Source organism: Haliotis cracherodii, unplaced genomic scaffold (genome assembly GCF_022045235.1).
Source record: "Haliotis cracherodii isolate W230 unplaced genomic scaffold, xgHalCrac1.p SCAF_2, whole genome shotgun sequence".
NCBI classification, from domain to species: domain Eukaryota; kingdom Metazoa; phylum Mollusca; class Gastropoda; order Lepetellida; family Haliotidae; genus Haliotis; species Haliotis cracherodii.
The window spans coordinates 3592501-3607256 of NW_027266275.1; the positions used below are offsets into that span (position 1 = coordinate 3592501).

A 14756-nucleotide genomic window follows, 5' to 3' on the forward strand; every position below is an offset into this window, starting at 1 on the left:
GTCATTGTGTTACTACAGGTACAATATACTCAGGACTAATGTCATTGTGTTACCACAGGTACAATATACTCAGGACTAATGTCATTGTGTTACTACAGGTACAATATACTCAGGACTAATGTCATTGTGTTACCACAGGTACAATATACTCAGGACTAATGTCATTGTGTTACCACAGGTACAATATACTCAGGACTAATGTCATTGTGTTACCACAGGTACAGTATACTAGGGACTAATGTCATTGTGTTACCACAGGGACAATATACTAGGAACTAATATCATTGTGTCTCAGGGGTACAATATACTAGGGACTAATGTCATTGTGTCACCGGGGGTACAATATGCTATGGACTAATGTCAGTGTGTCTCAGGGGTACAATATACTAGGACTAATGTCAATGTGTCAATCGGGGTACAATATACTAATCATGCTAATGTTAATGACACATTTTGTCCAGGTGGCTCAAGCTCTGGCTTACCTCCATGACCGCAACATCATCTACCGTGACCTCAAGTCGGAGAACATACTGGTGTGGTCACTGCCGCTGTCACCAGAGGCCAGCACTGCAGCACCCGTTGATGTGAAGTTGGCAGACTACGGGATCAGTCGCAGCGTCATGCCCACAGGTGCTAAAGGCTTTGGAGGAACACCACCCTTCATAGCGCCGGAAATACTGCAGCATGCTGGGAAGGATACCTACACAGAGAAGGTACAGGGTCCTGATTGGAGGAGCGGTATCTCTGTATTTAAGTAACGGAATCTGTGATCTGTTTGTTTGGTAGTTTGTTGTTTAACACCTCTCTGGGCAATATTCCATCTATATGGAAATAATGAAGTCTGGACCAGACAATCCAGTGATGGGTATTGTGAGCAATGATCCAGACCATCACGGCACGACGACACGCAATCTACCAAGTAACCGAGTCTGACCACATGATCCAGTGAGTCCCTGACCCGCTGCTGGGGACCTATTTAACCCCGAATCTCCTCCAGTATCTGTCTGTGATGTCTCAAAGGGAACCTCATGTGTTAAGAAATGTATTTGCTTTGTGATCAGGAAGCACATGTCTCAAATAATCTGCAGAAAAAGTTACTACTTTGACCTCTGTGTAGGCAGGAGACATAGAAGTGAGTGAGTGAGTGAGTGAGGTTTATTGCCTGTTTTAGCAATATTCCAGCAATACAATGACTTGGGGACACCACAATTGGACTTCACACATTGTACCCATATGTGAAATCAAACCTGTGTCTACGGTGTGGCAAGCAAATGCTTTTACCACTAGGCTACCCCACTGTTTCCTTAGCCATAACATGCAAGCATTGTTTTATTCTATAAAAAAATATCTTTGGTTTTCACCTCTGTGTCACTCTCTTACATGTTATGGGGGTGGTCGGGTAGCCTAGTGGTTAAAGTGTTCGCTCGTCACACCGAAGACCCGGGGTTCGATTTCCCGACATGGGTACAATGTGTGAAGCTCATTTCTGGTTTCCAACGCTGTGATATTGCTGGAATATTGCTGAAAGCGGCGTAACACCATACTCACTCACTCACTTCATGTTCTGGACAGATATGCAGCTCTGCCTGGAGTAATCGCCTGGACCAATCCTTTTATCTATTTCTTTGTCTAACCTAAAATGCACTACATTGTCTCCACCAGGCCTGAACCTGTGAGTTCTGTGTTGTAAATGTTTGGTGTAAATTGTATTCTATTGAAAATATCAGTTGTGGCTAATGCACTTTTTAAGAAGAATCTCTTTCTTCCTGTAGGTGGACATTTTCTCGTTTGGGATGTGTATGTACGAGCTGATAACATGTCGCCAGCCGTTCTGCGACGTGAACAACCCAAGCACGCTGGTGTGTCAGGGTAGTCGCCCCACCATCACAACACAGGTACTCCTACAGCTAGATGTTGGAGAGGCTCCACGTACACCACATGGGCATGTAACATTACAGTACCATTTGTGTCTTTCCTGCTTAATGCAGCGCTCAGCAATATTGCAGCTCTGTGACAGCGGTCTCGAAATAATCGAGTCTGGAACAAACAATGCAGTAATTAACATCATATCATGAGCATCGATCTACACAAGTGGGATACAATGACATCCATCAACCAAGTCATTGTTTATTTGTTTGTTTGTTTGTTTCTTTATTGTAAGCAATATTTCAGCCCTTTGACGGTGGTCTATAAATAATCGATTCTGGACCAGACAATCCAGTGATTGATATCATGATCCATCTACACAACTGGGATCGATGATATGCATCAACCAAGTCAGCAAGCATGACCATCCGATCCCGTTAGTCGCCTCTTACAACAAGCATGGGTTGCTGAAGACCTATTCTAACACGTAATCTTCACGGGACTCATTCGGGCTCATTGACTTTATGTTATAAATGGCCTCATTTTATCAATTAGTCAAAATAGACACATGTCACTTCTACAAAGCACATCAATACACAGCTGATGGGGGTATGTAGTGTATGCAGGACCAGAGAAATATAGATGATGCCACAATGGTGTCGTAATCAGTCTATTTGAGACAACAGAAAACATCCAAAGCTAGTCTTGCACCGTTTTCTTACCTCTGTTTCACAGGAAGTGAACCTGTACCCGACCTGTATCCTTGACCTTATGTCTGTGAGCTGGTCTCAAGACCCCGAGGAACGTCCCTCCGCAGCAAGTATCGTGACCATCGCCCGCTCTCCCCTGTTCTGCCACCTCCGTGACGTGGTCTCACTTGGCCAGGAGACCAAGATCCTATGTGGGTGCTCGGTACCTGCCAGGGAGGCCCACGACTTCACCCTGAGTATGTGACCTATTTCATATTAATCTTTTGAAATGTGTATGCAAAACTTAAGTAGAAGCATATCTCCCTAAATATCAATTAAATAGGCATGCTGGTTAAAGCATTCAATCTTCAATTCCTTAAAAAAAAAATCAGTAAAAGTAAGTTTTTTTTCCTTGTGTTAAAAAAGTCAAGCTATTTGATACTACAAATATTACAGAAGTGATCAATGACTTCTCCCCTAATGTGGCTGCAGGTGCCTCATCTCCTGGGTCCCCTGGCATCGACCCCGAGCTGCTGTCAGATTGCTCACAGTCGGAGCCCGAGACACGTGCTCAGATCTGGCTCAGTGTGTGTCTCGGCCCGCGATACTACATTGACATCTTGTCATATGACCGCTGGAGCCATTGTGTTGATAGCAAGGTAAGGGGACACGCACATAGTCTGATTATTGTGAAATGATATGTATTGCACTTGATTATACTGACTTATACCCAGTACTGACACTTCCATGCAGTACTGACACAGTACTGATACTTCCATGCAGTTCTGACACAGTACTGACATTTCCACCCAATACTGACACTTAGACCCAGTACTGACACTTCCACCCAGTACTGACATTTCCACCCAGTACTGACACTTAGACCCAGTACTGACACTTCCACCCAGTACTGACATTTCCACCCAGTACTGACACTTCCACCCAGTACTGACACTTCCACCCAGTACTGACACTTCCACCCAGTACTGACACTTGTACCAAGTACTGACACTGATATCCAGTGTTTATGATAATATTTTCAGACTATCCAACTGCCAGGAGCAGAAGTGACGGCCATGTCTGTCATCAACAGCTACGTGTGGTGTGTGGATGCAATTGGGAAAGTCATGGTGTTCAGGTGAGCTAAGTCTTCATAATCCCCTTCAAATTTCCACGGTGTAGTGAAATATTTCCTTGAGTCGGCATGTAGGTTTCACTGTATGACTGTGTCTGCTTGTCCTCAGCTCGTAGAGTCAGTGAAATATTTCCTTGAGTCGGCATGTAGGTTTCACTGTATGACTGTGTCTGCTTGTCCTCAGCTCAGAGAGTCAGTGAAATATTTCCTTGAGTCGTCATGTAGGTTTCACTGTATGACTGTGTCTGCTTGTCCTCAGCTCGTAGAGTCAGTGAAATATTTCCTTGAGTCGGCATGTAGGTTTCACTGTATGACTGTGTCTGCTTGTCCTCAGCTCGGAGAGTCAGTGAAATATTTCCTTGAGTCGGCGTGTAGGTTTCACTGTATGACTGTGTCTGCTTGTCCTCAGCTCAGAGAGTCAGTGAAATATTTCCTTGAGTCGGCATGTAGGTTTCACTGTATGACTGTGTCTGCTTGTCCTCAGCTCAGAGAGTCAGCAGCTCGTTCACTCCTTCAAGCTGCCAGTGATGATGGTTCCCCAGGTGCATGGCCTCTACTACGTCCCCACCGAACCGGCCATCATCGTCACACTGAAGAATGGCAACATATTTGTGAGGAGCCAGCCCCAGCCTGGCCCACTGTCCGATTCCCACATGGACCTGTACCAGACAGCCAAGAGCTACAGTTCCTGCTGCATCAAGATGAGGGACAGGTGGGTGCTGGGAGGGACAGACGGCAGGGGGACAGGTGGGTGCTTGGAGGTACAGATGGGAGGGAGACAGGTGGGTGCTGGGAGGTACAGATGGGAAGGGGACAGGTGGGTGATGGGAGGTACAGATGGGAGGGAGACAGGTGGGTGCTGGGAGGTACAGATGGGAAGGGGACAGGTGGGTGATGGGAGGTACAGATGGGAGGGGGACAGGTGGGTGCAGGGAAGGGGACAGGTGGGTGCAGGGAGGTACAGACGGGAGGGGGACAGGTGGGTGCTTGGAGGTACAGATGGGAGGGAGACAGGTGGGTGCTGGGAGGTACAGATGGGAGGGGGACAGGTGGGTGCTGGGAAGGGGACAGGTGGGTGCTGGGAGGTACAGATGGGAGGGGGACAGGTGGGTGATGGGAGGTACAGACGGGAGGGGGACAGGTGGGTGCTGGGAGGTACAGATGGGAGGGAGACAGGTGGGTGCAGGGAGGTACAGATGGGAGGGGGACAGGTGGGTGCTGGGAGGGACAGATGGGAGGGGGACAGGTGGGTGCTGGGAGGGACAGATGGGAGGGGGACAGGTGGGTGCTGGGAGGGACAGATGGGAGGGGGACAGGTGGGTGCAGGGAGGTACAGACGGCAGGGGGACAGGTGGGTGCAGGGAGGGACAGATGGGAGGGGGACAGGTGGGTGCTGGGAGGGACAGATGGGAGGGGGACAGGTGGGTGCTGGGAGGGACAGATGGGAGGGGGACAGGTGGGTGCAGGGAGGTACAGACGGCAGGGGGACAGGTGGGTGCAGGGAGGTACAGATGGGAAGGGGACAGGTGGGTGCTGGGAGGGACAGATGGGAGGGGGACAGGTGGGTGCAGGGAGGTACAGATGGGAGGGGGACAGGTGGGTGCTGGGAAGGGGACAGGTGGGTGCAGGGAAGGGGACAGGTGGGTGCAGGGAGGTACAGATGGGAAGGGGACAGGTGGGTGCAGGGAGGTACAGACGGCAGGGGGACAGGTGGGTGCAGGGAGGTACAGATGGGAGGGGGACAGGTGGGTGCAGGGAGGTACAGATGGGAAGGGGACAGGTGGGTGCTGGGAGGGACAGATGGGAGGGGGACAGGTGGGTGCTGGGAGGGACAGATGGGAGGGGGACAGGTGGGTGCTGGGAGGGACAGATGGGAGGGGGACAGGTGGGTGCAGGGAGGTACAGACGGCAGGGGGACAGGTGGGTGCAGGGAGGTACAGATGGGAAGGGGACAGGTGGGTGCTGGGAGGGACAGATGGGAGGGGGACAGGTGGGTGCAGGGAGGTACAGACGGCAGGGGGACAGGTGGGTGCAGGGAGGTACAGATGGGAGGGGGACAGGTGGGTGCAGGGAGGGACAGACGGCAGGGGGACAGGTGGGTGCAGGGAGGTACAGATGGGAGGGGGACAGGTGGGTGCTGGGAAGGGGACAGGTGGGTGCAGGGAAGGGGACAGGTGGGTGCAGGGAGGTACAGATGGGAAGGGGACAGGTGGGTGCAGGGAGGTACAGATGGGAGGGGGACAGGTGGGTGCAGGGAGGTACAGATGGGAGGGGGACAGGTGGGTGCTGGGAAGGGGACAGGTGGGTGCAGGGAAGGGGACAGGTGGGTGCAGGGAGGTACAGATGGGAAGGGGACAGGTGGGTGCAGGGAGGTACAGATGGGAGGGGGACAGGTGGGTGCAGGGAGGTACAGACGGCAGGGGGACAGGTGGGTGCAGGGAGGTACAGATGGGAGGGGGACAGGTGGGTGCAGGGAGGTACAGATGGGAAGGGGACAGGTGGGTGCTGGGAAGGGGACAGGTGGGTGCAGGGAAGGGGACAGGTGGGTGCAGGGAGGTACAGATGGGAAGGGGACAGGTGGGTGCAGGGAGGTACAGATGGGAGGGGGACAGGTGGGTGCAGGGAGGTACAGATGGGAGGGGGACAGGTGGGTGCTGGGAAGGGGACAGGTGGGTGCAGGGAAGGGGACAGGTGGGTGCAGGGAGGTACAGATGGGAAGGGGACAGGTGGGTGCAGGGAGGTACAGATGGGAGGGGGACAGGTGGGTGCAGGGAGGTACAGACGGCAGGGGGACAGGTGGGTGCAGGGAGGTACAGATGGGAGGGGGACAGGTGGGTGCTGGGAAGGGGACAGGTGGGTGCAGGGAAGGGGACAGGTGGGTGCAGGGAGGTACAGATGGGAAGGGTGCAGGGAGGTACAGATGGGAGGGGGACAGGTGGGTGCAGGGAGGTACAGATGGGAGGGGGACAGGTGGGTGCTGGGAAGGGGACAGGTGGGTGCAGGGAAGGGGACAGGTGGGTGCAGGGAGGTACAGATGGGAAGGGGACAGGTGGGTGCAGGGAGGTACAGATGGGAGGGGGACAGGTGGGTGCAGGGAGGTACAGACGGCAGGGGGACAGGTGGGTGCAGGGAGGTACAGATGGGAGGGGGACAGGTGGGTGCTGGGAAGGGGACAGGTGGGTGCAGGGAAGGGGACAGGTGGGTGCAGGGAGGTACAGATGGGAAGGGGACAGGTGGGTGCAGGGAGGTACAGATGGGAAGGGGACAGGTGGGTGCTGGGAAGGGGACAGGTGGGTGCAGGGAAGGGGACAGGTGGGTGCAGGGAGGTACAGATGGGAAGGGGACAGGTGGGTGCAGGGAGGTACAGATGGGAAGGGGACAGGTGGGTGCTGGGAGGGACAGACGGCAGGGGGACAGGTGGGTGCAGGGAGGTACAGATGGGAAGGGGACAGGTGGGTGCTGGGAGGGACAGACGGCAGGGAGACAGGTGGGTGCTTGGAGGTACAGATGGGAGGGAGACAGGTGGGTGCAGGGAGGTACAGATGGGAAGGGGACAGGTGGGTGCAGGGAGGTACAGATGGGAAGGGGACAGGTGGGTGCAGGGAGGTACAGATGGGAGGGGGACAGGTGGGTGCAGGGAGGTACAGATGGGAGGGGGACAGGTGGGTGCAGGGAGGTACAGATGGGAGGGGGACAGGTGGGTGCTGGGAAGGGGACAGGTGGGTGCAGGGAGGTACAGATGGGAGGGGGACAGGTGGGTGCAGGGAGGTACAGATGGGAGGGGGACAGGTGGGTGCAGGGAGGTACAGATGGGAGGGGGACAGGTGGGTGCTGGGAAGGGGACAGGTGGGTGCAGGGAGGTACAGATGGGAGGGGGACAGGTGGGTGCAGGGAGGTACAGATGGGAGGGGGACAGGTGGGTGCAGGGAGGTACAGATGGGAGGGGGACAGGTGGGTGCTGGGAGGGGGACAGGTGGGTGATGGGAGGTACAGATGGGAGGGGGACAGGTGGGTGCTGGGAGGTACAGATGGGTGCAGGGAGGGACAGATGGGAGGATGACAGGTGGGTGCAGGGAGGTACAGATGGGAGGGGGACAGGTGGGTGCAGGGAGGTACAGATGGGAGGGGGACAGGTGGGTGCTGGGAAGGGGACAGGTGGGTGCAGGGAGGTACAGATGGGAGGGGGACAGGTGGGTGCAGGGAGGTACAGATGGGAGGGGGACAGGTGGGTGCAGGGAGGTACAGATGGGAGGGGGACAGGTGGGTGCTGGGAAGGGGACAGGTGGGTGCAGGGAGGTACAGATGGGAGGGGGACAGGTGGGTGCTGGGAGGTACAGATGGGAGGGGGACAGGTGGGTGATGGGAGGTACAGATGGGAGGGGGACAGGTGGGTGATGGGAGGTACAGATGGGAGGTGGACAGGTGGGTGCTGGGAGGGGGACAGGTAGGTGCTGGGAGGGGGACAGGTGGGTGCTGGGAGGGGGACAGGTAGGTGCTGGGAGGGGGACAGGTGGGTGCTGGGAGGGGGACAGGTAGGTGCTGGGAGGGGGACAGGTGGGTGCTGGGAGGGGGACAGGTGGGTGCTGGGAGGGGGACAGGTGGATGATGGAGGGGGATGGGTAGGTGCTGGGAGGGGGACAGATGGGTGCTGGGAGGGAGACAGATGGATGATTGAGGGGGACGGGTGGGAGGGTGCTGGGAAGGGGACAGATGTGTGCTGGGAGGGGGACAGTTGGAAGATGGGAGGGGGACAGGTGGATGATGGAGGGGGACGGGTGGGAGGGGACAGGGAGGTGCGGGGAAGGGAACAGATGGGTGCTGGGAGGGGGACAGGTGGAGGATGGAGGGGGACAGGGAGGTGCTGGGAAGGGGACAGATGGGTGCTGGGAGGGGGACAGGTGGAAGATGGGAGGGGGACAGGGTGGTGCTGGGAGGGGGACAGGTGGATGATGGAGAGGGACAGGTGGAAGGGGACTGGGAGGGGGACAGGTGGAAGATGGGAAAGGGACAGGGTGGTGCTGGGAGGGAGACAGGTGGATGATGGAGGGAGACAGGTGGGAGGGGACAGGAAGGTGCTCGGAGGGGGACAGGTGGAAGATGGAGGGGGACAGGTGGAAGATGGGAAGGAGACAGATGGGTGCTGGGAGGGGGACAGATGGATGATGGAGGGGGACAGGTGGATGATGGAGGGGACAGGTGGATGCTGGGAGGGAGACAGGTGGATGATGGAGGGGGACGGGTGGGAGGGGACAGGGAGGTGCTGGGAAGGGGACAGATGGGTGCTGGGAGGGGGACAGGTGGAAGATGGGAGGGGGACAGAGTGGTGCTGGGAGGGGAACGGGGAGGGCGCGGGGAGGGCAACAGGTGGATGTTGTAAGGGGGACAGGTGGATGATGGAGGGGGACAGGTAGGTGCTGGGATGGACACAGGTAGATCCTAGAAAGAGGACAGGGCAGATGGGTTGAATTCTCTAATCAAGAAATATGGAATAGGCTGGTGCACTACCTTCTGTAATGACAGATGTTTGGCGTTGCTGCAGGTACGAGATATGGCTGGGTCAGGATGGCGGCAAGGTTGGCGTGTGGGATGTACATGAACACCGGGTCTTTGAGACGCTGAGTCACCCGGAACCCATGGCAACCAACAAGTGCTGCAAGTTCCTGGTGGCGGCCAAGATCCCAGGGTCTGAGGACACACTTGTGTGGTCGTATGTCTACCCGGGTAGGGTGTTCATTCTCAAATGTTCCTGTAATCAGTATCAGCCAGACTTAGGTATTTCCAAGCTCATATTCACCCTGTAATAATCCTTGGTTTGTCAGCTTGCTGTGGGTAAATGTTTAAGACCTGCATCACTTTGGGCTTTCTTCACACATAAGGCTGGCATGTAATGATAGGACTGAAATAATGTTGGAAGCGACCTCACTCACTCACCTTTGAACAAAAAATAAATTGGATATACAGTGAAACTTCACTTATCCAGACATGAAGACGGATGAGAAACATGACTTTCTCTCAATCTAGTGCAGATCTTGTGTCATTACACAATATAATCAGACAATATAATCAAATTGATTGCCTCAATAATATTTTACATCAACAGATGCTTGGATGATCAATGTTTCACGATAGCAAGTCATAAGTCAAGTCAATAAAACAAGTGCAGTAAGTTTGAATACTAAAGAATGGGTGTGTCAACTGTGTTTACTGTCCTACCTGTGCAGGTGTGCTGGTGTATCGCTGGGACGTGAAGACGCGGGCGGTTGTCGAGACACTGGACTGTTCCCGGGTAGCGCCATCTACTGAGTCCCCCAACAGGAGCTCAGGTGAGCATCCTCATCTTCAGGTTATCTCCTGCTCAGCTCCAGTCAGGATACTAGGACCTGGGGCTGTAGTTGGAAACATTCTCAGAATCAAAAGTTACTCCTAAGTGTAGAAAATATTGAGAATTCTCTAAGAGGTACTCTTAAGTGTAAGAATTTACTAAAGACCTTGTTATAAAACTTCTTTAGACAAAAGATTACTCTAAGAATGAGCAAAGTTAAGAGTGATCACAGAGGACTCCTAAGTCAAGTCAAGACTTTTCGGGCTACCTTTAGAATACAGCACCTCACAAGCTCCGACGTTCATACAGTAGCCCTCAGGTTCATACTCCAATGAACTCAAACAAAGTGAAAGTCAATTCTTATCATTTTTTATATCACTATTTTTACCTCAAAGGACATAGACCTTTATGTGTATGTGTGACTTCATGTTTACACTGACAGCCATACAACAACCAGCTGTATTGCGGAATAAAATAGTTCCTTAAAACAAGAAGTGACATGAGCGTATGTATGTTCAACAGGGACAACTTTTGTATATCTGTAAACAAATGCACTCAAATAATATCTTCATTAGATGAGAAAGGTCTGTTAAGAACTCACCCGGTAAGTCAGTCACAATGAGAGCGCGTCGTAATACATTTACATCAAGTACAAGACGTCAAAATGGACGACACAATAAAGGTGACGGGAGAGATTTCAGAAGGTGTTAATGAACCTGTGGCGATTACATGTTTTCATCATCATTGATCAACTAGCCGATCATTGAAAGATGATTGTAAAGATGTTTCCAATAGATACCCAGGTTAATTCATAGATTGCTGTAGACTGTCACTGTAGTCTAGACATGGATCGAGTCGATACTACAATACGTTGGATGTGCTTTTCTTCGTTTTGTTCTCTAGGACAGGTCGTAGCAAGGATATTCGTGAATAATCATGCAGTCAAACTCTCTGACGTTTCTCGATGTATACTGAAATACTGAGTTCGAGATTAAATGTCCTAAATGATGAGAAACGTTTCTGTATTTATTCATGCAAGGGAATTTCCAGGAGTGTGGTAGTAGTCCATCAGTGTGTACGTCATTTCAAGAATAAATTCTCGTGAAAAACTTGTGAACGTCTAAATGTGTCATTCATACACTTATGAACTTCATTTTTGTGGTCATGTGACCGACACCTTGTCCAATGGAATAGGCGTATATTGTGTGAACTTCACATCAAAAAATTATTCACATGTATACCGGCACATATAATGTTCCCCCATCCCCGACCCACCTATACACTCGATCCCTGGCAGCAAAATTTGATAATATAGATGTAACCTATAGATCACGGCAAAATATAATTATAATTACCTCTATCTAAATTTGTATTTCACATCTTTAAAGTTAAATTATAAACAGTTTCAGGGCGATCATCTTGTAATAATAGTTACAGACTAGTTGTGTAATACAACGACAAAAAACTATTTCAGGCAATGTTTTCCTTTCTCCATAGGCCCGAATTCTTCCAACAAGTACCAGGTGACCGCCATGAATGTCCTCGGGAGCTATCTGTACCTGGGTACAACATGGGGCAATGTCATCGTTGCCGACTCGGCCACGCTCAAACCCCTCAGTATGTTCAAGTGCCACTGTGCGAAGGAGTTTTATATCAGAAGCATCTTTCCCTTACTGTCTGAAGAAGGAGCTGTTCAGTCAGATGACTCTTTCTGTAGTCCCGGCATTGTCACTCTTGGAAGAGGATATATCGATATCATCAAAGAATCAAAAACACCATCTCCTAAATCTCGTGCGGAGAGCGATCCCCCTGACCTTGAGAGTCGACCTAGAACTACGACCTTGACGCAGGACTTGATGTCGCGAGACCCAACCGTCCACCACAACTTTGTTCTGTCATGGTGGGCCCGGGGTTGGGAGCTGTTCTGAAGACAAGGGAGCTTACTCTTGGCAGTCTTTGCCCTAGAGGTGTTAGTGGGACAAGACTGGGGCCTCAGGGTGCAAGCAGTGAATGACGGCATGTTACTGTCCCCCCCCCCAGGCTGTGCAATAGACACACAAATCTACACTGTTTTCTGTGTCGTTTGAATGAAACGGTGCCAGGTCTCGCCTAAATGACCTACTTACACAATCTTCTACAATTTGATGGAATAATTATTCTCAAGATCAAATGTCATCACACAAAATTGCTGACTCAGTTAATTCTCAAGATCAATGGTTGACACACAAGATCAATGGTTGACACACAAGATCAATGGTTGACACACAAGATCAATGATTGATCGCATGGAAGGGAGTTTATCAGCATAGAACACATGTTAATCCATGCTTGCAAATTATGTAGGTGACCTAAGATGTTTCCATTCCAGAGCCCTGTCTAATATGTGATCTGAGAGCTTCCCAGTCCATACCCCTATACTTACCAGTACATGGACTTGTCTTTGGGATCCTGAGTTTTACATGAAAGTTCTTTATGAACTATAAAGCTATTTATACATGATCTATTAATGTACCTCTACCCGTGCAATAAGTGTTGTTATTTCATACTGGAACTGTTACATCCCTGTTATTCTGTATATTGTACACATGTACATGTATGTATACCAGCAGCCCTGGACTACAGGCCACCTTCAACTTACTGTTTAGTTACTGCATCATTTTATTTATATCATTTTGACATGCATTTAACGCAAATTGTTTGTATATGATCAGTTGAAGTGCTACAGTTTTGTTTATTTATTTCTGATTCTGCTTCCAGTGTACAGAACCTGTCAACCTATCACTCCTAATTTAAAATATTGTCCTGATTTTGATATTTGGAGTCTAAATATTTTAAAGTGTTCATTTGCAGAAGTGATTATATGTACATAATTCTGAGTTTTTTAATGTGTTAAGTAACCGCTTGTTGATTATTCATTCCATACATCTTGTGGTGCAGCTATTCCATGTAGTACTGGTATAGAGACATTGTGTACATTCTGTGTGTTACAGTGTTCAAGTTCATGCTAATGTTGTAACTGTGGACTCTTATGAACAATTATTATGTACATCCTAAGCCTTCTTAGGCCTGGACTTTTTTGTTTTGTTTATGGATTTATTTCCTCAAAATGGTAAATAGGTAGGAGGAATAGGAATTTGTCATAATTTGTAGTGTTTTGAATTTTTTTACATAAATTTTCAACAGGTTTTAATTTTGGTATTTTAAATAATTTACTTATATTGACAGCAACAGTAAATGAGTTTTGAAAAAAATCTTATTAATAATTTCTTGTCGGCAGAAAAAAACCCACTGCTTTTCATTTTTCATTTTTTTTTCACATTTCAACTTTTGGGAGTCTGCCAATTTGTATACCCAATACATGTATATAAAAATCTGACCTTGAAAGTCAATACATATACATGTTACTGTAAAAATACTGAACATCCCGCATGTAATTGCCATTTATTTTTCCTCAATAAACAATTGACCCAAACAACTTCATACCCCAAAAATATATAAAACACCAATAATTAGTTTTGTTCAACTGACCCAAGCTGTTCGGTTAAAATCCATGAAACATTAAATAAGAAAAACTGTGGCCTAATGCAGCTGTTTAAGTTATAATTGACATTTTTTTTAATCTGTGGTTGACTACGAAAGTATCAACATGAAAGCAGAAGCGGAATAGGATTTCAACAAGTACCAATAATCTGTGTGGGAGCACAGACCATGTGTAAATAGTTTAACAAACATTGTGAAAATTATCATGTGAAGGAAGGAGTCCAGCGATGTCAGCGGACTCAATAGTTTCTCACATTGTATACACTAAATGCTTTGAGAATTAAACAGTCTGGTTGACCTCTCAAAGTCGTCTTTGTATTATGTGCTTCTGGGTCATGCAGGGTAGAATAGGTCTCCAGCAACCCAGGCTTGCCGTAAAACGCGACTATGCTTGTCGTTAGAGGCGACTAACAGGATTGGTGACTTGGTTGATGCATGTTATCATATCCCAATTGTGTGGATCGATGCCTATGATGTCAATCACTGGATTGTCTGGTCCAGACTTGATTATCTACAGACCACCGTCCTATAGCTGGAATATTGCTGAATATTGCCGAGTGTGGTGTTAAACAACATACAAACAAACAAAGTTTTCAACCCACGCATCAGATCAGTACATATCGCTCAACTGGTCGAGTCTGTAGAGGTCATAATGGTATGGCTACTGGGCAATACCTTGACAGATATTGCATTTGGTTAATTGTTGAATTTGACAGATATGAAAATCCATTTAACCAAACATTATTTCTTGACAATTCCTATGCAAACATAGGTCAGATTGGATAATCAGTTAAGACAAAGATTACATATGATAATGATAAAAGCTTTGTACTCATTTCGAAATAACAACTTCCAACGTATTTATTGATAAATTAACTTTATCTCGTAAATGTGAAAATTCAATAAGTCAATATCAGCAAAGTCACCTGCTCCAATCTCAAATGAGATCTTTCACTCCAATTCGATAATTCTTCCTGGCCTTGACAGATCATGTCTTAAAATGTCTGCAAAACAATTCCCACGGGCTCTTAAGGATATGTACTAGCACCGTGTAGTTGAAACATCAATTTCTAACAAAACCTTAAAGCACTTACAGGACAGAAATGAGACGCATGCTTCAATTCAACGCAAGTCAGAAAGTTTAAGTATACAGCAAGGGCAACAACCATTTTTTCATCAAACTTGCTGAAAGAACTAATAAAAA

General features: G+C 49.3%; 1 protein-coding gene across 1 annotated transcript in view; it reads left to right on the forward strand.

Annotated features, from left to right (window-relative positions):
- LOC139469483 (leucine-rich repeat serine/threonine-protein kinase 1-like) overlaps positions 1-14756 on the forward strand; it is a 48094-nt gene extending 33338 nt beyond the window's left edge. The window contains exons 24-32 of the mRNA XM_071251666.1: positions 462-713; positions 1773-1895; positions 2602-2812; positions 3048-3214; positions 3599-3693; positions 4175-4402; positions 9230-9411; positions 9912-10013; positions 11510-14756. Of these exons, the coding sequence (XP_071107767.1) occupies positions 462-713; positions 1773-1895; positions 2602-2812; positions 3048-3214; positions 3599-3693; positions 4175-4402; positions 9230-9411; positions 9912-10013; positions 11510-11940 (1791 nt within the window). The 3' untranslated portion in view covers positions 11941-14756. The remainder of the gene's footprint in view (positions 1-461; positions 714-1772; positions 1896-2601; positions 2813-3047; positions 3215-3598; positions 3694-4174; positions 4403-9229; positions 9412-9911; positions 10014-11509) is intronic.